At 50.5% G+C, this 24,469-nt stretch overlaps 1 protein-coding gene across 7 annotated transcripts; it reads left to right on the top strand.

Moving 5' to 3' along the window:
- The first annotated feature begins 262 nt into the window (after positions 1 to 262).
- Positions 263 to 24,147, top strand: CHST12 (carbohydrate sulfotransferase 12). Of its 7 annotated transcripts, none has more exons than XM_041749892.1 (2): positions 263 to 285; positions 20,602 to 24,147. In XM_041749892.1, exon 2 carries the CDS (start codon positions 20,684 to 20,686, stop codon positions 21,941 to 21,943), a length of 1,260 nt encoding a protein of 419 aa, XP_041605826.1. In that variant the 5' UTR covers positions 263 to 285; positions 20,602 to 20,683; the 3' UTR covers positions 21,944 to 24,147. The 7 variants fall into 7 exon arrangements, with proteins under 7 accessions (XP_041605826.1, XP_041605820.1, XP_041605823.1 ...); XM_041749886.1 differs by lacking the exon at positions 263 to 285 and adding an exon at positions 643 to 703; XM_041749889.1 differs by lacking the exon at positions 263 to 285 and adding an exon at positions 1,253 to 1,367.
- The last annotated feature ends 322 nt before the right edge of the window (positions 24,148 to 24,469 follow it).

Here is a 24,469-nt window from a genome sequence, read left to right as displayed (position 1 = left end):
GTCCGGTCGCCGCGAGGAACCGCACAAGCCATCACGGACGCGAGCCTGCTGGGGGTGGCCGGTGGAGATGGCTGCACAGCGGTGCCTGCGCACGAAACACCGCGAAGGGGGCGAGTCTGATCCGACGCGTATTTTACCCCAAAGGGCTGAAGGCACCACCCCCTGGACGGACCCGGGACAACCTCGGGGAGGTTCGGTCACCCGCCCAGTCCCCGGCCCGGGAGCGTCGCCTCTGCCAGCGGTCTGTGGGGGTCGCGAACGAGCGGGGTAAACAGCAGGCGCTCGGTAAATGCAGGTTAGAGGGACCGGACCCACCCCCACCCCCACCCCCCGCAGGGCCACACGCCGCCACCACTCCGCGCTCGCCAAGCGCGGACCCGCTGGGGGCGGAGCCAACGCCGCAGCCCGCAGGACCGGATTGGCTGCTGGGGAAGGGGGCGGGCTCCCGGCGTCAGGGGGCGGGGCCTATTGCTGGTCGTAAATACGGCGCCACATGGCACTGGTTGGGGAGGGCGGGCGGGGAGCGGGCGGCGCAGGCGCATTGAGGGAGGGCGCCCCTCGGCCTCCGTGGCCCCTCCGCGAGCCGCGACATCTCGCGAGACGTGGGGCGGGAGGCGGGGCTCCGGTCGGCGGGGGCGGGGCCGGCGGAGGAGGGGCGGCCTCGGGAGGGTCGGCGGGCGGCGAGGCGGCGGCGGGCGGCGAGGTGAGCTGAGCTGAGCTGAGCCCGCGGGGCGGGGGGCGAGGGCGAGGGCGGGGGCGCGGGCGGGCGGGCGGGCCCCGGCTCCTCCTGCAGCCTCAGGCGGGTCCGCTGAGCCGCGGCCGAGCCCCGCGCGGGCCGCTGTGTGACCTTGGCCCGGCTCGCACCCTCTCTGAGCCCGCGAGCGCCCGGCTGGAGGGCGGCGGCGGCGGGTGGGGCGCCCGGCAGGCGCGCTCGGCGTCCCCTTGCGGGGCTCTGCGGGAGCGTGGACGCCACCTCGGCGGTGCGGGGAGCGGGCCCCACGCCGCAGTGCTCGGGGTGGGCGGGGGGAGACCCCCGAGCACCCCCCGGGGCTTCGGGCACCTCCCGCCGGCCTGCGCGCGGCCCCGCCCCGGGGGACCCCAGGCCTCCCGCCCTGCGCTGCGGAGAGGGGAGGCGGTGCCCTGGCCGCGCGCTGGGGACCTCCAGCTCCCGCTCGGGCTCCTGGCCGTCGGGCACCCCTGGCGAGCCGCTGGCGCGAGCACAACGAGCCACAGTGTGTCCGCGATTTATTGAATTATTTACCCTCCGCCCGGGCTCGGAGGGACGCGGAGGCTCGCGGCGGACGGGGGCGTGCGGCCGCCCCTGTGGGGGTCCCGCCGGGGCGCGGGCGCGGGCGCGGCCCTCCGCGGTGAGCACCTGGCGCGGGCGCGGGCGGGGCGCGGGCGTCGGGGCCGGCGGGCGGGCGGGGGCTGATTCGATGCACCCGAGCTGCAGGCTGCGCGCGCGCCCGCCGCGGCCCACACGCCCAGCGCAGTGCTCGCGCTGCCCCGCGCTCGGCCCGCGTCTGCGGGGAGTGCGTGGCGCTCCGTTCTCTTGCAAATTAGTTTGCAGGACTTTGGGTTTATTTTGCAGGCCTGCAGCACCGCTCGCTGTTACTGTGTGCGCGCTTCACCAGTTCAGCCGACACGCAGCCTCTGATCGTTTATTTGCAAGATGCCAGACTGGGCTAGCAGCTGCTGGTAGGGTTAGGCTGGTTATCATACGGTGTGACGGTGCATCCAGGTCATTATTTGCAGACTGTGAAGAAACGGGGAAGAGTTCAGTTTATTTCGTGGTGTGGAGTTTTCGCAGGGTGGAGACCACGTATTGGATGGGGCGGGGGGGGGGGCGGTCCTTGAAGGCCAAGTAAAGGTTGGAGAGAACATCGCAGGTGGAGGCAGCAGTGTGTAGGGACCTGGAAGCAAGTGGGGTGTTTGGGAGCGCGGTGGCAGCAAGCCCCTGTGTTCACTGGGAGAGAAGGTTTGAGGATTGGGGTCAAAGCTGAGGCTGGAAAGAGATTTCTTACTGAAGGGTCTCGAATGCTATTCTAGAGTTTGGGCCGTTATCCTGCTCTCCTGTGAGGGCTGGTCAAGGTTTTCGGCAGGATGTGATAGGGCTGTGTTTCACGAAAGTAGACAGGTGATAACGGGGAGGGCGGGTTCAGGGTGTGGGGAGCTGCAGACTGAGCTGGGTACAGCTGTATGGGGAATGGCTCCAGGACCGAGGCCGAGAGAGTGGAGCGGGTCACCAGATTGGAGCAAGCAGGAGAACCCGCAGGGTGATGGTGCTCCGCGGGGTGTGGTGAAGGGGAAAGGAGAAACACTACCAGAACTGGGGGTTCTCACTTTGGGTGCTTCGAGGACAGAGCTGGTGTCTGTGATGAGAAGTGCTGGAGCGGGCGTGGAGGGGCATTTGGGTTTTAGGTTTGCAGAATTCCTGTTGTTCGTGGGCCACCTTGGATGAGACACCCTCTCGCAGACAGAGTGTCTGGGGCAGAAGCCTGGGGAGGATGAGCCAGGAAGGGATAGGTGGTGGAAGAGAAGTGTGTCGGATGGCCGACACCAAGCCTGCAGTATACAGCCATGACTGCATATCATCACTGCTGGGGGGTGATTCTCTTCTAGAAAGGTCTGGAGGCTCAAAAGCCCTTGTGGAGGAGAGGCTGTTTCATGATACTGCTGAAACAGATGCACCTAGTTTATCATTTTTAAAAAACCACAACTTACATCTTATTTTTGATTTTTAAATTTTCTCTTTCTCTTTAGGAGATAGCAGTTGGTTTCACACCTACTTAGTGTGTCTTGTGGCTGTGGCCAGGGCTGCTTGTTCTCCAGTCATTCGCCAGTAGATGGGCCTCATGATAGCTGACACAGCAACTCCGTCCTTCCTGCAGTTAACCAAGGTGGCGGTTTCTGTAACTGTCTAGAGAACTTGACAAATATTTCGGAGAGGAGAGGGAAATGCCAGACATAGTTGGGTAGGCGAGAGGGGTGGCTGCTACGCCCAACACAAGGGGATGCAGTGAGTGGAGTCCGTGGCTCCCAGAACTCCACCAGTTGGCACTTTTCTCTCCAGGCAGGAGTGGCAGACTCTTTGTGGAGTATAAGTAGCTCAAGAGAAAGGACCGAGAAATAGTGACATAAGGGGGTCCCCAGGAAGGAGGCCCAGGTGGATCCCTCACTGATGAAGCTCATAATTATAATCTCTCCCCAGGGCTCAAAAGCTCCCAAGTTCTTTTGGTGTCCTACCTCTTAAGTAGGGGCAGTAAACAAGGACATGTGAAAATGGTTTGGAAGGTAAAGACCCCAGCACCCACTTGCCGGCCATGGAAGGGTGTGCAGGAGGAGGAGTGGACAAGCCGACCACTGCTCTATTAAAAAAAAAAAAAAGTGAGGCGAACACCCAACCAAAAAAGAATTCTTGGTTATAAAAAACACAATGGCAGAAATAAAAAGCTCGGTTGGTGGGTGAAAGACAGTTGAGGAGCTGGGGAAGATAAGCCTAAAAGCAGAGATGGGAAGCGAGAGAAGAAAGGATAGGATCAGGAGTCTGACAGCTGAATAACCCGTTTCAGTAAGAAAGAAGAGAAAAAAAGAGGACAAGGCCGTCCACAAAATGATGCGAGAGAATTTTCTAGAACTAGAACTGTGTGTGGAAGGGCCCCCCAGGTGGCCGTCGCTCTGGGTGCAGAGGCAGGTATCCTTCACCACCACCCCCATCTCTCTGGCTCCCCAAGTGGGTCCCTGTAGTGTGGGGAGCAGGTGTGCGCAGTGAGGGATGCCGAGTTTCCACAGTAACGAGTGAGAGTTGGGGGAAACAAGGGATTTATTTGGAAATGCATGTGAGGCTGTCAGTTTCAGAATTTGGGTAGTAAGAGTGCGGATGGAGAGAGATGTGCACACCCACTCCCAGGCACATTGTTGTGAAATTTCAGAACTCGGGGACAAGGAAGATTGTGCTAGCTTCTAGAAAAAGAATAAAAACAGGCCACCAGCAGGACACCATGGAACAGAGCAGAACGCTTTGGGGACCTGTCCACAGCAGCACTGGAAGGTGGAAGGCAAGAGAGCATGGCTTTCGGAATTCCAAAGGAAAATATTTTCCGCCTCGAACTCTGTACTCAGGCAAAGGAGAGTAGAATGAAGAGATTTTCAGGCATGCTCCAGAAGTTCACATCTCATGTACTGTAAGGCAGCGAGTGACAGCCCAGCCGTGCTCTCCCTGAATGAGGTGGTGAGTCCAGAAGGACCGAGCCTGAGGAGGTGGGGTTTACCTGGGAGAAGGTAGGGAGGCCAGCATGCACACCTGAGCGGGGCAGAAGGCCCCTGGGAGAGTTTTGGGGGAAGTGAAATGGGCAGGGCAGCTGATGTGCTGGAACAGCTGGGAAAGAGATGTGGACAGCTGGCAGAGCTGGGGCTGGACTCGTGATGAGTCCATGGAACACAAAGCAAATGAGAGCACAGACTGTTATTAGTTCCAGGGAAAATAAACCGTTGTGCAGGAAAAGAGAAATAATTACGGTGTACTGCAAGGCTCAGCTGTGAACAGCCTTTGCACAATGATAATAATTTATGTAAACATGGAATATTGCTCTAATTGAAATGATGAGGTGCCTGTCTGGAGACAGTGTGGGAGGAGTGGGATGTGGGTGTGTGAAGGGCCTGTGGGGAGGGTGGGGGGGGTGGACACTGCACTACCATCTGCCCGAGGGGGAGGCCCATACGGAGCCTGTTCTTCAGAGGGGGGAGGGAACACCCCGGATTCAGCCAGCAGGGTGGAGATAGGTAACGGGGAAGGGACAGGGGGCTGCTGTGCATTGTGGTAAATTCCCCAACACTATTTCATCCTTTAACACACAAACGTGTGTGCCTAACGTTGATAAAAATTAAGACAGCCGCACCAGGCTTCCGGCTTCACTGGATGAGGAGGCTCTAATCTCGCCTGTGTTTGGTGTACCCGCCCTGTTCCTCATCATGGAGAGTTTACTTGTTCCTAATTTCCTCTTCATTATTGTCTTTGTTCTCTGTATCCTGTCTCCTGGCTGTGGTCACATGTCGGAGTGGAGGGCTTTCTTTAGCTATTTTACTTTTCCTTTAACTTACTATGAAGGGATTTTAAAGCACATTCAGAAGTAGAAAGAGCGCTATTGTGAAATGTTGATTCCCTGTCACCCAGTTTCGGAAATCATAAAACAGGGTCAGTTGTATCTGTTTTTTTTTTTTTGTGAGCAGAACAGTTCTTTATTGAGTACCTGCTGTATACCAAGCACTGTTCTAAGCCTTGAGGCCACCTGCCTTCTCAAGTGTCTATTTTAGTGCAGACAGACAGCAAATAAGCCAGAGAACATGAAATGGTGGAGGTATGACACATGCCACAGAGAAAAAGCAGGTCTGGATGATGGGTCGTACAGCGTGAGGAGTGACCAGGGGAGGCCTCGCCCATGAGGTGAGCTTTGAGCAGAGATCGGAAGCAAGTGTAGGGTTGAGCCGCCAGATTCCCCTGGCATGCCTGCCTAAGCAGAGGACAGTGGATGCGGGCCAGGCAGCAGAAGCTGATGAACAGCAAGGAGGCCATTGTGGCTGGACTGGGGCCAGTGCGGGTGACAGGGAGGGCAGAGGAAGAGATGAGTGTGGGATTCCATCAGGTAGGGCTTGTCACTGGCCGGTGTAAGGACTGGAAGTGGGAAGCCATCAGGCTCCAGTGATTAAAGGGTTAGAGTCTGGGTATATTTCAGAGATAAAGCTCCAGGCAAGCTCTTAAACTAATTGTGGTGAAATTTATCATCATTATTTTCCCTTGAAATAATTTATTTGAAATAATTTAACTCTGAGAAATGAGTGGTCATTTGGACTCCAGAGTCAAATACCATGCAGCCAATACTTGAGTCTTGTGAGGAATGTAGAAGGTACAACAGATACAGTACCTTTCTTCTAAGAGGTTGAAGTTTGGGAATATGGGACTGGTATGCATGCCTTAACGTGTCTACAGGGAGGTATCAGTGGGGTTTGGGGACCAGTATGAGTGGATTGCCCTCCATGCCCTGCACCCAGCTCCTAAGGGAACTTACTTTACTTCAAAGGCCAACTTTGGGCTTGATTTTCATTCAGGTCTTTTGGGATGCACATCAACCTTCTGTTTCATCAATGTGACCATTAATTACTTTTTTTTTAAGGTTTTATTTATTTAGTCATGACACACACACACAAACACACACACACACACACACACACACAGAGAGAGAGAGAGAGAGAGAGAGAGAGAGAGAGAGGGAGGCCGAGACACAGGCAGAGGGAGAAGCAGGCTCCGTGCAGGGAGCCCGATGTGAGACTCGATCCCAGGTCTCCAGTATCATACCCCGGGCTGAAGGCGGCGCCAAACCACTGGGCCATTGGGGCTGCCCTTTATTACTTATTTTTATGTGGATTTTTTGTCAGATGTAGTTCTCAGGGTTAACTGAATACAAAGGAACTAATTGTATAAACAAATAAACCCCAGGGCTGATGGCATCAAGTGAAAATCTGTTTTACCATGGGGATTTTAATCTAGCACCAAAGAGGCAATTGTAGGGCTGGATGACACAGAGCAGAGAGTAAATATTGAGACCACTCACAGAAGCTTTACAAATTTCTGTTGACTACAGTGATGGGAGCTACACTGAATTATTTGCTTTATATCGTCTTGCAAAGCTGGAAAAGAAGTGGGTAGTTTGGGCAGCCCTGGTGGCCCAGCAGTTTAGTGCCGCCTGCAGGCGGGGGTGTGATCCTGAAGACCCGGGATTGAGTCCCACATTGGGCTCCCTGCATGGAGCCTGCTTCTCCCTCTGCCTGTGTCTCTGCCTCTCTCTAGCTCTGTGTCTCTCATGAATAAATAAAAAATAAAAAATAATTTTAAAAAAGTGGGTAGTTTTTGGTCTTTTTGCCAGTTGCATAAATAAATAAAACTGGAAATATTCTTGGACTTCTTAATGAAGTTCATGTCACTTGATTTAATGCTTAAAAATTGGTTATTTGGACAAGAAGCAAATTCTCCCAGAAATAAAGTAAAAAATAATGGAGCATCTACTAAAACCCAACCAATTCTGCATGGAATATTTACTGTAGAGGCTGGTAGGAGGGAGTGGTTGGGAAGGTGGGCTCCTAAATCAGTTGCCTGGGTTCAAATGCCAGCTTTGGACAGGTGCTAGCTCTGCAGACTTGCGCAAGTTGCCTGAACATTTTGCCCCAGTTTTATCACGGTTAGGATGAGGCTCAAATAAAGTAATGTACCTAAGACCTTACCATATTACTTTTGAAAACATATTAGCCATTGTTATAATTATGATACAATCAGTTGAAAGCATAGAGACTTCTTTGCTGATAATCAACTATTTGTAGAAGTATGAATAATAACAAAATAATGTCATATTTATAGAATACAAATATTTGAGGGCCCGATAAAGATAGGAAAATAAATAAGGCAGTGGCCTAGTTCGAAGAGAGAGGCTTAATATTTTACAAAATAGTTTATATGTTATCATGTTCATGTTCTCTGCTCTGGTTAGCAGAAAGACCTTGGTAGGTCTTGTCTTGTGGGCGAAGAGCTGAAACTCCAGACTTGAGGTGATGTCCCAGGGGGCTTGACAGAAACTGGATTGGGCCCCAGAATGTCTGCAGGACTTCATGGCTGGTGTTTTCATCCTGTATTACGGAAACTGGTGAGAGCTAGTTCATGATGTTCTGTTGGAAAGGTTTAACTTCTGGAGGTTGACTTAATCAGGCTGCTGACATTTTTTTTCTTGAAATCAGATGTATCGAGGCATAATTTACATACAGTAAAACGTACACATTTTAAGTGTGTGCTTCAATAAATGTGGACAAATGTGTCCACCTGTGTAACTACCACTGCCGTCAATACAATGTAACATTTCCATCACCCAGTTTTCTACTGTCCCTTTGTATCCTGTGATTCCTGTCACTGTTTTTGCCTTTTGAAAAATTCCTATGAGTGGAATCATGTGGAATGTACTTTTCCGTGTCTGGGTTCTTTTGTTCAGTGTAATATCCAGGAGGTTAATCCATGTTGTTGCATGTACTGATTCATGAATCAGTGGCTGGTTCTCTCCTATTGCTGGGTAGATTTCCACCAAACAAGCACACCACAGTTTGTGTGTTCATTCACTTGTTGAAGGACCTCTGGGTTGTTTTCAGTTTGTAACTGTTTTGAATAAAGCTGTGGTGAGCATTCCTGTACACATCTTTGTGTGGACAATTACTTCATTCATGGATCTGGTCTTTGGTGCTGTATCTAAAAGGTTTTAGATGACCACACCCAAGGTCATGTAGGTTCTCTCCTGTGATCCTCTAAGGAGTTTGTGGTTTTGCAGTGTACGTTTAGGTCTGTGATCCACTTTGAGTTAATTTTTGTGAAGGCAGAAAAGTCTGTGTCAAGATTCTTTCACATGTGTTTATCTTTGCATGTGGATGTCTGGCTGTTCCCGCACTCATGATTGATGCAGGCTATCTTTGCCCCATTGGGTTGCCTTTGCTCCTTTGCTACAGATGAGCTAACTATATTTATGGGGGTCTATTTCTGGGCTCTCTGTTCTTTTCCATTGATCTTTTTCTCTGTTCTTTTGCCAATACCACATTATCTTGATCACTGTGGCTTTATGATAACTCTTGAAGTTGGGGAGTCAGTCCTCCAACTTGGTTCTTCTTTAGGATTATGTTGGCTAATCTAGGTCTGTTCCTTCACATATATGGTTTAGAAACTATTGATAATAACAAAATAACTTCCTGGGATTTGATTGGGATCACGTTGAATCTATAGATTAAGTTGGGGAGAACTGATATCTTGACAAACATTGAGTCTTTCCCCACCCACAGAATATCTCTCCATACATATTATATATACTTTGTTAGATTTATACCTAGATATTTTATTTTGGGGAGTTCTAATATAAATGGAATTGTGCCTTTAATTTCAAATTCCACTTGTTCATTGCTGATATACGGGAAAGTAGTTAACTTGTATTAACTTTGTATCCTGCAAACTTGCTCTAATCATTTGAGCCTTAAAATTGAATAATTGAAAAATCATCAGTAATCTGAGCTTTGTATATCATATTTTGATGATCAGTTTGATTGGTCTTTAAATAGAGTCCCTGAGCATTTTTGTAGTATATCTACTTTTATGATTCTTATAGAACCATCTAGGAACTGAAAAATATGCTTGATATTTTTAAATAGCAACTTTTCTGACTTTTAAAAAGTCTTAGCATAAAAAGAGAATCTGGTCTGTATACAAAAAGAGTTGATATCAGCTTTATTCATAATGGTCAAAAAAGGGAACTAACCTAAAAGCCCATCAGTTGGTAAATGGATAAACAGTGGTATGTCCATACAATGGAATACTGCTCAGCCACAAAAAAGGAACATACAACGGCACAAGCAACAACCTGGAACAAATCTCAGAGGCATCTTATGAAGTGAAAAGCCTGCATCCTACATGGTTTCATATAGGTGACTTTATAGGAGAGGCAGAACCAAGGACAGAAGACAGTTTAGTAGGTGCCTGGAGCTGGGTGTTGGGGAAGGAGAAGGGCACTTTTGAGAGTGATGGAAATGTTCTGGATCTTAATTGCAGTGTATCTTAATAGTGGTGTATGTTTGCCAACTCATCGGACTCTACAGTTAAAGAGACTGAGTTTTACTGTATGTAAACCAGACCTCAATAAACCCGATTAAAAAAGAAAAGGAAAAACAGAGGTGCCAAAGTGTTTTAATCAGGAAAGAAGGGTCTTTTAAACAAATGGTGCTGGAACAGCTGGATATCTATAGGGGGAAAAATTAATCTCAACCCCTCCCTCTGGAACATTCATGTTGGATAGTGGCAGAAACTCTCTGCATTTGATATTTCTTTTCACCATGGCAATGACTTTATATCCATTTCTTGACACTTTCTTTTTTAGGATTTATTGATTTATTTTTAGAAAGAGCATGCACATACATATGAGTGGAGGGAGGGGGAAGAAGAGGGTGAGAATCTCCAGCAGACTCCACGCTGAGTACGGAGCCTGATGTGGGGCCAATCCCATTACCCTGACTGAGATCACGACCGGATCCAAAACCAAGTCAGATGCTCAGCTCTTTGGACTGAGCCACCTAGGCACCCTCCATTTCTTAACACTTTCTGTTCATTTCTCACTGGTTCAATCACTTCTTTCCCTAATGTGTAGTAAACACATACATCCCAGGACAAGTGACACAGCAAATATACGTATTAGGGTTCTCCAGAAAACAGAATCTGTAGGGTCTGTAAAGAGATTTATTTTATTTTAAGGAATTGGCTTACAATCCTGGAGGCTGAGAAGTTCAGACCCACTGGGGCTGGTGGTGTTAAATTCTAGTCCCAGTCCAAGCCTGAGGGCAAGAGACTTCCAATCCCAGCTCAAAAACAGGCAGAGAGGAAATTCTCTCCTCTTTCACCTTTTTTGTTCTATTCATGCCTTCAGCAGATTGGGTGAAGCACACCCATTCTGGGGAAGGCCATCTGCCTGACTAGTCTACTACATGAAACGTCCATCTCATGCAGAAACACCCTGAATCCTGTGTGACTAGCTCTCTGGGCCGCCCACTGCTCGGTGAAGGGACGCAAAATCAATCAGCACGTACCTCTTGACCTTTTGTACCATGGTCATCAGTTCTGTTATGGAAGTGTGGAAAGGGCCCTTACACAGGTCCTCACATGGGTCTGGCCACGTGGTATGCTCTCCCAGGTAAGGTTGATATACACTTGAATGTGAGGGAGCTCAGCCCTCGGCTGTCTGCCCCGGACTGCCCTGTCTTCCCCCATTTTTGCCCACTATGGGTGTGAAGACCCCCTCAGACCAGCAGCCTTACATGGGCAGCCGGGGTGGGGCTCCTGCCTTGATGGATGGGTGAAGAGGAATGTTTAGCAGCCCCACCCTGAGCTAAGAAACACCTCTTTCCGCACAGCCCCCTTGTTTTTGGGTTAAACCTAACCTGAAGCCTAATTGTATCAGGAGTGTTCACAAGGTCTTTGACAAAGCAGCTGCAGAAAACCAGCCCCCTGGGGGCAAAGCTTTTGGGTGAGACTTTGCTGTCCATTCTCTTGCTGGAGACAGAAGTCTGAGACTGCCTTGCAGCAAGGCCACTGTAAATCATTTCTTCTGCTATAAGGCTTTTTGGTAACTGCTTTTTGACATCATGGGAGATTCATGTTTGGAAATAATGCTGTTATTTTTTGAACGAATATTACTTGAAGGTCAGTGGTGTTCCCTGACTTTCTTCTGCATCCAGAGGGCTCTTGAGTCTTCACCTGGCTCCCCCACAACTGTGCCACCCTCCTCCCAGAAGGCCGCTGAGTGTCCCCCAAGCTCCTGGCTCTACGGCTTCTGTGCCTGGCCCAGAAACACACATGTCCCACTCCCTTTAAAAAAGTAAAACCTGTTGGCGATGCCACGTGGTCCTCTTGTCTTTGCTCTTTGCACCCCGGAAGAGCTGTGAACTGATGATCATGCATGTCTGAAGCAGCAGAGTCCCTTCCTTTCAGGCACTGCTCCCACACACCCTTTATGTTTTATTTTTTAAAAGATTTTATTTATTTATTAATGAGAAACACACAGAGAGAGGCAGAGACACAGGCAGAGGGAGAAGCAGGCTCTCTGCGGGGAGCCTGATATGGAACTCGATCCCAGGACCCCGGGATCACGATGCCCTGAGCCGAAGGCAGATGCCCAACTGCTGAGCCACCCAGGCGTCCCCTGCACACCCTTTAATACACTCAACCCGCCTTGTCTCCACAACTGCTGTTTCTGTGGCTTGTTTGAGATTAGAGGTGACAACACACAGAACTGCCCTTGTTCCTGGATAGTAAACATGACCCATGGCCTCAGCCTCATTGGTAAGCGGTGTCAGCTTCGTGTTGAGGAGCTCATCATCTTGGTTTGCAAAGGCCTGGAAGGGGTTGCCCCCAAAGCCAGGCTGGTTCTGGGGCAGGACTCCAGGGCAAGACAAGGCCACCAGAACCAGTCTTACCTGTGAAGAACCAGATGCATGGAATTTGGGCCGTCCCAGGAAAGACTTGTCTTGTTTTCACACACCCATCCCCTCATTGTACATTTTTAACATTTGTTTGATAAACGAATTGCAGGTAAAGTCAGCCTGTTGGGCTTCTGTGCAGGGTTTGGGGTTAAGCTGTGGCTCTAGCTTATAACCTTTGTTACTTATGGCTCACTCCCCCACTAAAGGCCTGCCTTGTCTTTGTAAATTTCATTTACTTTTATTCAGATATTTATTTTTATACCCTGTCCTGCATTTTGCTTTATTTATTCAACAGTACCTCTTATAAATTCCTCCAAGCTCTAGCTCTTATTCAGTCTTTTCCAATTTTCCCATTGTGGTAAAACACACAGAATGTAGAATTAAAAAAAAAAAAAAGAATGTAGAATTTATCATCTTAACCCTTTTTAAGTGTACAGTTCATGTTGTGTGGAACACATTCACGCTGTGTACAACCATCACCACCTCCCGTCTCTAGAATTCATTTCATCTTTCCACACTGATCCTCTGTCCCCATTAAACACTGACCTCCCCCATCTCCCTCCCCAGCCCCTGGAATCCTCCAGTCTGTCTCTGGGAATCTAACTCTTCTAGGGACCTCGTATGAGCAGAATCATGCAGCATTTGTCTTTTGTGACTGCCTAATTTCACTCAGCATCATGTCCTGTAGTTTCCTCCACATCATACCAGGTACCAGGATTTCCTTCCTTGTTGAGGCTGAGCGATACTCCATTGTGCACATCTGCCACACTTTGTTATCTGTTTACCTTCCATTGCACACTTGGGTGACTTCTACCTGTTGACTCTTATGAATCATGCTGCTGTGAACATGGCTGTACAAACACCTCTTTGAGACCCTGCTTTCAGTCTTTTGACTATAGACCCAGAAATGGGATTGTTGAATCATATAATTTTAGATGGTATTTATATTTTTAATATTTTGAGGAGCCTCCACACTGTTTTCTGCAGTGGCTGCACCAGTTTGCATTCCCATTAATAGGACAAAACAGGGTAGCCCCGTTGGCTCAGCGGTTTAGCGCCACTTTCAGCTCAGGGTGTGATCCTGGAGACCCAGGATTGAGTCCCACGTCAGGCTCCCTGCATGGAGTCTCCTTCTCCCTCTGCCTGTGTCTCTGCCTCTTTCTCTCTCTGTCTCTCATGAAAAAATAAATAAAATCTTAAAAAAAAAAAAAAAGGACAAGACAGTTCCAGTCTCTCCATATCCTGGCTAACACTTGTTTTCTGGTTTTGTTTAAGATTTTGTTATTTTGTTGTTGTTGTTTTAAAGCTTTTATTTATTCATGAGAGAGGCAGGGACACAGGCAGAAGGAGAAGCAGGGAGCCCGATGCGGGACTTGATCCTCAACCCCAGAATCACACCCTGAGCCAAAGGCAGATGCTCAACTGCTAAGCCACCTAGACATCCCAGATTTTATTTTTTTTAAAGTAAGCTCTACACCCAGTTTGAGTCTCAAACTCATAATCCCGAGATCAGGAGTTGCATGTTCCACCCACTGAGCCAGTCTGGCGCCTCTGTTTTGTTTTGTTTTGTTTGTTTTGTTTTTCATTGGAGCCATCCAAATGGGTGTGAGGTGGTACCTCACTGTGATCTTGATTTGCATTTCCCTGATGACAAGTGACGTTGAGCATCTTTCCACATGCTCATGGGCTGTCTACATGTTTTCAGGGAAATGTCTGTTAAAGTTATTTGCCTTTTCTTGAATTGGGTTATTTGATGTTTTTTTTTCTTTTTGAGTTTTATGAGTTCTGCATTCATTCTGGATAATAAGCCGTCATTAGACTACATGATTTGCAAACATTGTCTCCCGTTCTGTGGGACTCTTCCCTGTGGATAGTGCTTTTTGATGCACAAAAGTTTCTAATTTGCATCGAGTCCAGTTGGTCGATTTTTTCTTTTGTTGTTAATGCCTTATTTTTTTATTACTGTGTACAGGACCAGGATCTTTTCTAAAAGGAAAAATGGTTCTTTTCTCATTGTAAAAACCAATCGAAGCTCAGTGTAAAGAAAAACAAATTAAAAAAAAAAAAAGAAAAAAGAAAAACAAATTTACATACAAAACGCCTGGAAGGGGATCCCTGGGTGGCGCAGCGGTTTAGCACCTGCCTTTGGCCCAGGGAGCGATCCTGGAGACCCGGGATCGAATCCCACGTCGGGCTCCCAGTGCATGGAGCCTTATTCTCCCTCTGCCTATGTCTCTGCCTCTCTCTCTCTCTCACTGTGTGCCTATCATAAATAAATTAAAAAAAAAAAGACTCTGTTAAAAAAAGAAAATTAAAACAAACAAACAAAAAAACGCCGGGAAGGAATATGTCAGAATTACCCAGCCACCTACCTTCTGGGGATGTTTGTGGCTGCTGTCCTGGGGCTGGGTGATGGTGGGGTACCCTCTTTACCTGAGTGCAGTCCATGCCTACTGATGACCAGCCCCTAACACAAGAACTCTCCCTGCCACGACCCACAGGTCCACAGAGTGGTCCAGTCTGCATGACGTAAGCTATAAATCTCATTATGAATAAGTGAGTTGACTCGCTGTTTACAATGTAAGCCATAGATTCATTGTGTGGATGAGGAAAGCACCCTGGGGAGAATGCCCATGTGACCTGCTGCTGGCTCAGGGCCAGACAATGAGAAGTATGGGACTTCAGCCGGAGTGTCCAGTCATACTTAAGTAGGTTATTTATGGACTAAGAACAAAACGTCAAGCATTAAGTATAATAAAGACTAAAAGATTATAGTGTTAGGCGCTATACACCAAATAAGGAAGAAATGAGAGAGAGAGAGCACAAGCAGAGGGAGTGGTAGAGGAAGAGGGAGAAGCAGACTCCCTGCTGAGCAGGGAGCCCGACTTTAAACGTCTTTGGTTAAAATAAGCTTTCTTTGAACTCAGAGAACCACATTCAGAACAGTTAACAAAGAAACATCAGATGCATCTGTTCCACCTCTGTTGGGGTGCAGACACCTGTGGAGCATTGAGGGCTACCAGGCTGACCACAGCTCACTCAGCTGTGACCTCTGCCTCCAGGACCAGCACCTCTGCATCTGTTGGGTCAGAGAAGCCAGGAAACACACCCCCATGTGTGACAAACACACACCTGTCAGCACCTGAATTTTTAAGGAAGCACAATCCTTCTGAGCCCCTTCTGTTCACCAGATTGAATTTAGAACAAGAAGAAACTTGTAGTGTGACTTCAGTCCCTGGGGGGAGATGGGGAAACATGGTGGGGAGGGGCTGTGTCAGGCACATGTGTCCTACCAGGACTAGTATATACAAATGCTCTCTACCGTGGAGTACCACGCAGGTCCAGAAAAGAAGGAACTGTTGATAATATAACCATGTGGATGAGTCTCAAAGCTTGTCCTGTGGGATTCTGTTTCTAGGACACTCTAGAAAATGCAAACTAATTTAAAGTGACAGAAAACAGAGGAGTGGCTGGAGGGGAGGGATGAGCTGGGGAGAAGGGTTCAAAGGGGCACAAATGAGCTCAGGGGGTTGGTGGAGATGTTCACTCTCTGATCGTGGTGATGGTGTTGCGGGTGCATACATGCATCCAAGCGCATCACACTATTTTAAGTAGATGTCGTTGCTTGTGCATCACTTACATTTCACAGAGCAGTTCAGAAGAACAAGGACATTTAACAGTAGCAGCGCCATGGGAGCATGACTTCCAGAGTGAGGCTTGAATCCAGATGTTGATGGGACACCTCTGGGCCATAGGCTCCTCAGCTGTAGGAGGGTTTTGCTCCCTGCCCTGAGGTCGTGTGCAGAGGGCCTGAAGGAAGATATGTGGGTAGCACGCTCCTCCCGGCGTCTGGCACACGGTGAGAGGTCTTTAAAGGGCAGCTCCTATTAAAAAGACATTATCTGATGTATTATATGCTCTTAAAAATAATTGACCATGTCTTTTCCTTGCAATTAAACTGAAGTCATATTAAATTATTAGTAAAGAGGGCAGCCCCGGTGGCGCAGCGGTTTAGCACCGCCTGAAGCCCAGAGTGTGATCCTGGAAACCCGGGATCAAGTCCCACATCGGGCTCCCTGCATGGAGCCTGCTTCTCCCTCTGCCTGTGTCTATGCATATCTCTCTCTCTCTCTCTCTCTCTGTGTGTGTGTCTCTCATGAATAAATAAATTTTAAAAAGTCTTTTAAATAAATAAACAAATAAATAAATAAATAAATTATTAGTAAAGAGAGTCAGTTTTCAAAAAATGTCATGGGCCCTGGCATTTGTCAACGTGCATGTACTACTTCTTGGCTGGAAAATAAGCAGAGGTATTTGTTTATATGTTACGCATTGTATTTATGGATTATTCATCATAACCGAAAATTCACTTACGTGGTTCTTAGCATTCTAAATACTCAGCACAGTCCCTGGTGTGTGGCTGGCACCTGCGCCCATGGACAGGATTTGGTGACTCTGCAGCATCTTCACGGTGTTTGTGATCTAATTTTACAAACAGGCTGTGACTTTGTGTGATTGTAACTATTAAGAGGGCATTAGAGCTATTGTTTTATTGCACACGCACCCATGATGCCCTCCAAGGGAACCTGCTGACCCTCTGGCAGAGACAGGCACCTCTGACCTTGAAGGTTTGCATGGCTTTGTGACGCAGTGACTCCCTTCACATGTGACATGTACACAACACTGCATGCTGCCCTGGCCTGTGGCAGGGTGGGGTCAACCAGGTTTCTCTCTCCCCCAGCCATGTGGCCTTCTCTGTAGGGGTGCGTTAAGAGCACTGGGGACTCAGGAAGGGCTGCCCAATGACGGTGACGGCAACCAGAATATTTCAGCACCTTTCACATAAAAGCTCATACATACTATCCTTCGTATGCCGGCCTTCATATCATGAGCATGTATCACTTTCTCCATTAAAGAAACAAAAGGGAGGACAGCCCAGGTGGCTCAGCAGTTTAGCGCTGACTTCAGTTCAGGGCAGGATTCTGGAGACCCAGGATCGAGTCCCACGTCGGGCTCCCTGCATGGAGCCTGCTTCTCACTCTGCCTGTGTCTCTGCCCCTCCCCCCCCCCTCTGTGTGTGTGTGTGTGTGTGTCTCTCATGAATAAATAAATAAAATCCTTAAAAAAAAAAAAAGAAAGAATTTAAAAAAAAACAAAAGGGAGGTGCCTGTGTGGCTCAGTATGTAAAGTGTCTGCCTTCAGCTCAGGGCCCCACACTGGGCTCCCTGCTCAGTGGAGAATCTGCTTCTCCCTCTCCCTCTGCTTGTGCTCATGCACTCACTCGTGCTCTCCCCATCCCCCAAATAAATAAATCTTAAATAAATCCAAAGGAACCGAGCATAGACAAAAGCTACATGTGGGTGGAGATTGCTTCCAAATTTCAGCCTCATGAAGTCTTAGGTTCATTTAGTGAAAATGCATCAGGTCCCAGGTATGTAGTCGAATGCATACAAGGCAGACAAATGCAGAGAGGTTCAGCCAGGGAGAAGTCCGTGTGTGCGATGGAGGGGCTCTCCCTGGAGCACCCCCAAGACATGCTCTGGCTGTGTCTACTCTGATGCCTGCACTGATAGCTCCCGGTATGTCTTAAAAGTGGACATTCTGGGTTTGGGCCACTTTATAGTAGTGCATCCATTTTCTCTTTAGGCTGGACTTGTGTCTGAGTTTTGTCACACTCACTGAACATGGGTGTGATCATTTGTCTTTTGCCCTCTACCTCCTGAAAGGGGTTGTTAGACAGTCCATGTCCAAGATACAGACCTCAAAACAGAGAGGTGAAGGTGAGTAATCTCACTGGAAGGGATTCACATCTTCCGGGACCCACGAGGATGGCCAGCATTGTTCCTTAGGGCTGCTGTCACAGGATGGCACTGGGCACAGGGGCCAGCTGTTTTGGGTCTACACCCACAGGCATGTGTGTTCACACAAATTAGCACTACATTCACTCTTTTGTCTTCCTCATCTTTTTTTGCTTTGTGCCCACCTCTGAGGTCCCTGTCTTGTATAGTTGATTCTTTTTGAGCTAGGGGGACAGCCTGATGTTCATCCTAATTTCAGTGTCCAGCTCTGATTTTCAACCCATCTTTCCAGCTTATTTTTTCATCTTTCTGAATCTAGATTCCAGCAGGGTGGGCCAGCTGTGCTGGTGGCTTGGAGGACTGCCCTCTGGGGGAGAGAGCCTAGCAAAAGGGTAGGTAAGTGTAGTTACACGCTTGGGGATCTGGCAGGGACCAGACCCTGGCAGGTGGCTCTCAATGGGTGACCTCTTTTGATTAATGTTTGACAAATGTTTTCCATTCTGGGGTGGGACAGGAAGCAGAGTGCCACCTAACCCTACATGCTAGCACCTCTGTGCATCCCAGTGATTATGGCCTGGTGTGGAAGGGGAGGCCCAGCTTCCCCCTGGGCCCTTCTGTTGTAAAGGAAGGGGAATCCCAGTGTGACCCCCCTGCTTTGCACCATCATCTTCTGCCTGTTGGTGCCAGGTGGAGGAGATGGGCTTCCTGCCTGGCCCTGCAGAACTGTGAGGGTAGGGGAGGTTTTTCCACTGGTGTTTGGCTTAAGTAGAGCAAGGGTTTCCAAAAAGATGTTTCTGTTGTTCGATCACTGTGAGGTTCCCAAGACCCCTCTCAGTCCTCATACCAGTGGTAAATAGGGATGGGGTCCCAAGACTACCCTCAAGTTGGATAATTCATGGCAAGGACCCATGGAGCTCACTGGAAGGTGTTGTACTCACTATTGTGGTTTCTCGCAGGAAAGGATTCAGATTACAGGCCAGGGGAAGAGATGCAGGGAAGGGTTGTCCCCTCCCAGTGGAGGTCTGGACAGTGCCGGCTCCACCTGGCATCGATATGTGACAGCGTGTGTGGAGTACGCCCCCCAAGTCTCTGTGTCCACAGTCTCTACTGGGGCTTTGCCATCAAGTGGGTCAACTCCCCACATGGCTAACCTCGATCTTCAGCCCCTCTGGAGATTGGGCTGCCACCATGGAACCCAGAGCTCCTCCAGCCCCCAATCACATTGTTAGATGCTGTGGTGTGGCCTTAGGTCCCCAGTAAACAGAGACCATCGCATCTGGGCAGGCCTTCCAGGGGCCCAGAGCCCCCTCCCAGGAGCTGCAGTTAGGTTAGGCCTCTCTGGATGGGCTCAGCCCTTTACCGCAGCCACTCTTGCCTGCCCTTTGCCTGGGCTCTTCGGAGGCTCTTCTTGGAAATTCTTTCCTGTGCTTGTTGGCTCTTCAGGGTTGGAGGCAGTGCCCTCTGGGACGTGCAGCAGGCAGTTAGTAACCCACAAGCTTGTCCTCCTGTTGCTCCTCAAATAGCCAGGTCCCTGGCCTGTCCGTTCTGAGCCTTCCTATGCCTGGTGTTTAGCAGTGAGTCGGCGGATCTATAATGGAGCTCCCCCCTCGGGGTTGGAACCAGAAGCAGAGCCGGAGGAGGCCCTGGAGGTGATGACTACATGTCCTCTCATCTGCAGGCTAGTGTCCCGGCCCTGGGTTTCCTGCAACTGTAACAGCATTCTCTGTCCCAGCACCTGATCAGACACTGCCTCATCTTCCCTGTGAAGTACTCGGGACAGAGTTGGTGCTCAGCATATCTGTCAAACAGGACTGGCCCAAGGATGGGGTCCTCTGGCATTTCTGGTATTGACCTTGACTGTGGTCAAGGACAGCCCTCAGTGGAAGTTATAAGTGAGCCACAAATCCCTTGTCTGGCATACATCTCCCCACATACAAGGGTGGCCACCTGCCTCTGAGCCAGCAGGCCGGCTGGTCGACCTCGCCAGGTGTGGTTCCAGCACCTGCTGACATTCACACATGCCTGCCCTCCCTTTGCCCTCCTAGCGCCCTTTGGTTCTGAAGATTAAGCAGCCTTTCCTCATCTTCAGCCATGGCTCTGCCACTGTCTGGCTCCTCTGCACAGGCACTGACAGTGCTTTTAAGGCCTGGAAAGCTCTCTCATGGACCCACTTTTAGCTGCCCAGTGGACCCTCCCTCTCTCCCCTCTGATCTCACACGTGCTCTGCCCTTTCCATATCGAGGGTGCACAGTGCCCAGCACACATCAGTGACACACAGCAGCCTGTCACTGACATGTTTATCTGCATTAAATGTGCACAGTGAAAGATTTTTCTCAGGGCTGGGGTGTCTTTAGCATGTTTGTAAGTTGTAGCATGCATTCAACTTTAACCTTGTGTTTTTGTTTTGCTGACAACCTCTCCTTCTTCCTCAGCACCTCTTACACATGAGGGTCTGTCCCCTCAGTTCACTTCAGTGACAAAGGATCTCCAGTGACCTTGCCGGCCACACCCATCCTCCTGGGCCCCTCGAGCAGTGTTAGAAGCAGCATTAGTCATATTGCACGGAGGGGCTGAAGCTCAGCAGGCAGCCTCACAAGGCCGAAGTCATTGAGGAGGATGGTGTGAGGGGCAGGGTGGGGACGCTGAGCACCAAGCGAGTCCGAGACCTCTGTGCAAGCACCTTCCGTTGGAATCTTGAGACCACAAGAGGACGCCCTAGCTGGACGGTGGTCTTTAACGTGGCTCTGTGTTACCTTTCCAGGGTCCCGAGAGCAGTGTCCTGTCTCCATGAAGCTGACGTGAGAGCATCCAGGTGAAAGGGCCTCTGCCCTGTCGCGGACAGAATGACCAAAACCCGGCTCTTCCGCCTGTGGCTGGTCTTGGGGTCTGTCTTCATGGTCCTCTTGATCATCGTGTACTGGGACAACGTGGGCACCGCGCACTTCTACCTGCAGACGTCCTTCCCCAGGCCGCACCCCCTGGAGCCGCTGCCCACCCCCGGGCACGGGGCAGAGAAGGAATTCACGTCGGACGTGGATGCGTTCTTGCAAAAGCTGCTTGGCGGCGGCCTGAAGCAGAGCCCCCTTTCTGGTAAAAGGCCGGAGCAGCCCTCTGTGCCGGCATCCAGCAGGCCTGGGCTGAGCAACGCGGAGGAGAGCGTGAGGGGCTATGACTGGTCTGCCCGTGACACCCAGCAGGGCCCGGACCCAGGAGGGCAGCAGGCCGAGAGGAGGAGTGTGCTCAGGGGGCTGTGCGCCAACGCCAGCTTCGTGTTCCCCACCAAGGAGCGCTCCTTCGACGACATTCCCAACTACGAGCTCAACCACCTCATCGTGGACGACCGCCACGGGGTCATCTACTGCTACGTGCCCAAGGTGGCCTGCACCAACTGGAAGCGCGTGATGATCGTGCTGAGCGAGAGCCTCCTGGACCGGGGCACCCCCTACCGCGACCCCCTGGACATCCCCCGGGAGTATGTGCACAACTCCAGCACCCACCTGACTTTCAACAAGTTTTGGCGCCGCTACGGCAAATTCTCCCGCCACCTGATGAAAATCAAGCTGAAGAAGTACACCAAGTTCCTGTTCGTGCGGGACCCCTTCGTCCGCCTCATCTCGGCCTTCCGCAGCAAGTTCCAGCTGGAAAACGAGGAGTTCTATCGGAAGTTCGCGGTGCCCATGCTCAAGATGTACGCCAACCGCACCGGCCTGCCTGCGTCCGTCAGCGAGGCCTTTAGTGCTGGCCTTAAGGTGTCCTTCGCCAACTTCATCCAGTACCTGCTGGACCCGCGCACCGAGAAGCTGGCGCCCTTCAACGAGCACTGGAGGCAGGTGCACCGCCTCTGCCACCCCTGCCAGATCGACTACGACTTTGTGGGGAAGCTGGAGACGCTGGACCAGGACGCCGCCCAGCTCCTGCGGCTCCTCAAGGTAGACAAGGTCCTACACTTCCCCCCGAGTTACCGGAACAGAACTGCCAGCAGCTGGGAGGAGGACTGGTTTGCCACCATCCCCCTGGCCTGGAGGCAGCAGCTTTACAAACTCTATGAGGCAGACTTTGTCCTCTTCGGTTACCCCAAGCCTGAACACCTGCTTAGAGACTGAAGGCGTCAGGGGACGGACCCAGACAGCACGACAAACTGGGGTGGTATTGTTGCTTCAAACCTGGACCAAGGGCTTGCCACACTGCCGCCTTCCTCCCAGGGATGGGGCGATGGGTTGCCACGTATATTTTTTTATGGCTTTGTGTCCGTCCCACATTGCTCCCGTTGATGAGGCAGCTGGACGCACCAGGAATCAGCCATCCCCACACTCCGGTTTTTAAAATCACTTGACAATTTTGCAATCTGGACTTACTATTTACTCCACTGCCTATATCCCTTGAGTACTGTGTTAATATTGTTTTTTTAAATTAATATATTTCAGATATTTAATATGAAAAGTGGAGGAGAGGATGGAGTAAATGTTACATCTGCTTCTGCCTCCCGCTTTTGTGGTTATTCTGCTAGAGGTGCAGGTGCTCGGTACAGGGCTCTGAGAGGTGGACCTCAGAGACGTCTCTCAGGTGAAGGCAGGGAATATCCGTGGTCCTCTTCAGCAAAGAAGACATTCCTGAGACTGCAAGAGGACGCCCTACAGGGCGCTTGCAATCAGGCCTCACCTGTATTTTTAAAAGCATAGCAGACAGATCGTTGGCGAGCAGAAGCTCTCCGACCGTGTGGTATTTCTGAGAAGGGAAAGCAGTTAGAGGGGTTTTCTACCAGAGACCATACTTCAGGTCCCAGTCACAGAGGCAGGACACTAGCTGCAGATGTTCCCGCAAAGTCATAAATCACAGATGTAAGGATGTGCTGTAACAGGGATGCTTTGAGTAGGAGTCTATCTCGAGACTGTTCCCTGACATCAGCAAGGTGGGGCTGGCGTAAGATTGTTGTCATAGGCCTGGTAGCCTGGGTTCAGCCCTGGTGACCTTCCCCCTCGGGTACGTGACTGAACTGAGATCCTCACGTTTGGTGGTCCCAACTTGGCAAAGGTGTCATGTTGGCTGCTCCAGGAAGGCTCTTTCTAAACATCTGGTTTAGGTGGATTTGCCATTTTGGTGGTGACCCTGTAGTTGCTGGGAGATGCGTGGTCATGCCATGCTGTGTGGCCTCAAGTTTGACCTCGCCTCCTTAATCTGTAGGATCTGGTTCTCGAGGCCCCATTCTCAAGGAGCTAGTAGCACTGAGGTACTCTTGCCAGATCTCCTTGCTGTGTGGTGTCCTTGCTCTTTCTGGCTTCCAGATGGCATGGAAGTCTGAGCCATGACCTCTGGGTGCCACCTCCCAGCCTTGGGCCCCACGGTGCAAAAAACCATCCACCTTCCATTGTGTAAGATTCCCTATTTGTAAAACAGCTGGCATCAAAGGTACTCAGGCTTGAAGTGTCCAGTCTGAGAGGAACTGACCACATTGGGTACCTTCTGGGATGCCTGCTTACCCAGCAGTTGTCCCTGGCACTGTGAGCCCCGGGCTTCAGGTCACCGGGCAGATGGGGTGGCTCTGCCTTCAGGGGACCTTGTGACCCTGCGGTGTGAAATGAGAGCAGAGGCCCCCCAATCCCAGGCCAGCGGGCTGAAGGCTTCCAAGGACAAAGCGTCAGGAGTGAGGTGAAGGCCGACGTCCCGAGAAAGGTGGTGGGAAGGATGGGGTGTGGCTCGGAATCCGCGGTAGAGCACACCACATGAGCACAAGTGCAGGGCGTGTCCGGGGATGGGAGGTCCTCATTGCTGGCATTCATTGCTCTTCATGTTCATGTGTCATTTCACGTCTCCTCAGTCCTTCTCTTTAGAGAGGACACCGTGTGGTAGAGGTCAGATGGAGCCAGGACCTGGAGCCGGAGCGCACCGCTGCCACCCCAGGGCGGTGGGTGGGTTGTGAGTGTGCAGTCTAGCGGCCTTGACTGTCAGGCCTGGGACTTGAGATTTCACTTAGGCAGCAACGAGCTGTGGAGGTTTGGGGATGGAGGAATTTGGGTGCTTTGGGGTCAATGTGGCATTGGGGTGTAGAGTGGGGGTGGCCAGGGGGCCGGTTAGCAGGCGACTGCAGCTTCCCCACACTGAGGGGGCTGGTGGGGTGACGGACAGACGGGAGGAATGACGGTATCCAGATAAGCTCCTGCCTGAGCTGCTGCTGTTATTCTTGTGACAGAAAAGAAGTGGGAAGAAATCAGGAGAGCACAACACAGACCTTTCTCCTGACCTGGTAACGTCTCCCCACCGATATCTGTATGGTTTTCAAATACATAGAACATAAGATTGATCCTCTTAACCACTTGTAAGTGTGCGCTTCTGGGTCATTAAGGGCGTTGACAGCATTGTGCAGCCACCATGGCTGTTGGGCTCCGCAACTTTCTCATCTCCCCAGAGGGAACCTCTGCACCCATTCCTCCCGCCCCCCAACCCCTGGCACCCACCCTTCTCTTCTGCGTCTGCATTTGACGACTCCAGGGACTCCTAGAGGTGGGAGCCTACAGGGTCTCCCCCTTTGCCTCTGGCTTCTGTCACTCGGCAGACTGTCCTCAAGATTCATCCTCGTGGTAGCAGGTGTCAGCACTTCCTCCGCGTTAAGGCTGAGTGATATTCCCCGCGCG

Source organism: Vulpes lagopus, chromosome 3 (genome assembly GCF_018345385.1).
Source record: "Vulpes lagopus strain Blue_001 chromosome 3, ASM1834538v1, whole genome shotgun sequence".
In the NCBI taxonomy this organism is placed as follows: domain Eukaryota; kingdom Metazoa; phylum Chordata; class Mammalia; order Carnivora; family Canidae; genus Vulpes; species Vulpes lagopus.
Note: the sequence above shows the minus strand (reverse complement) of the source record. Positions and strands in the feature narration are given on the sequence as shown.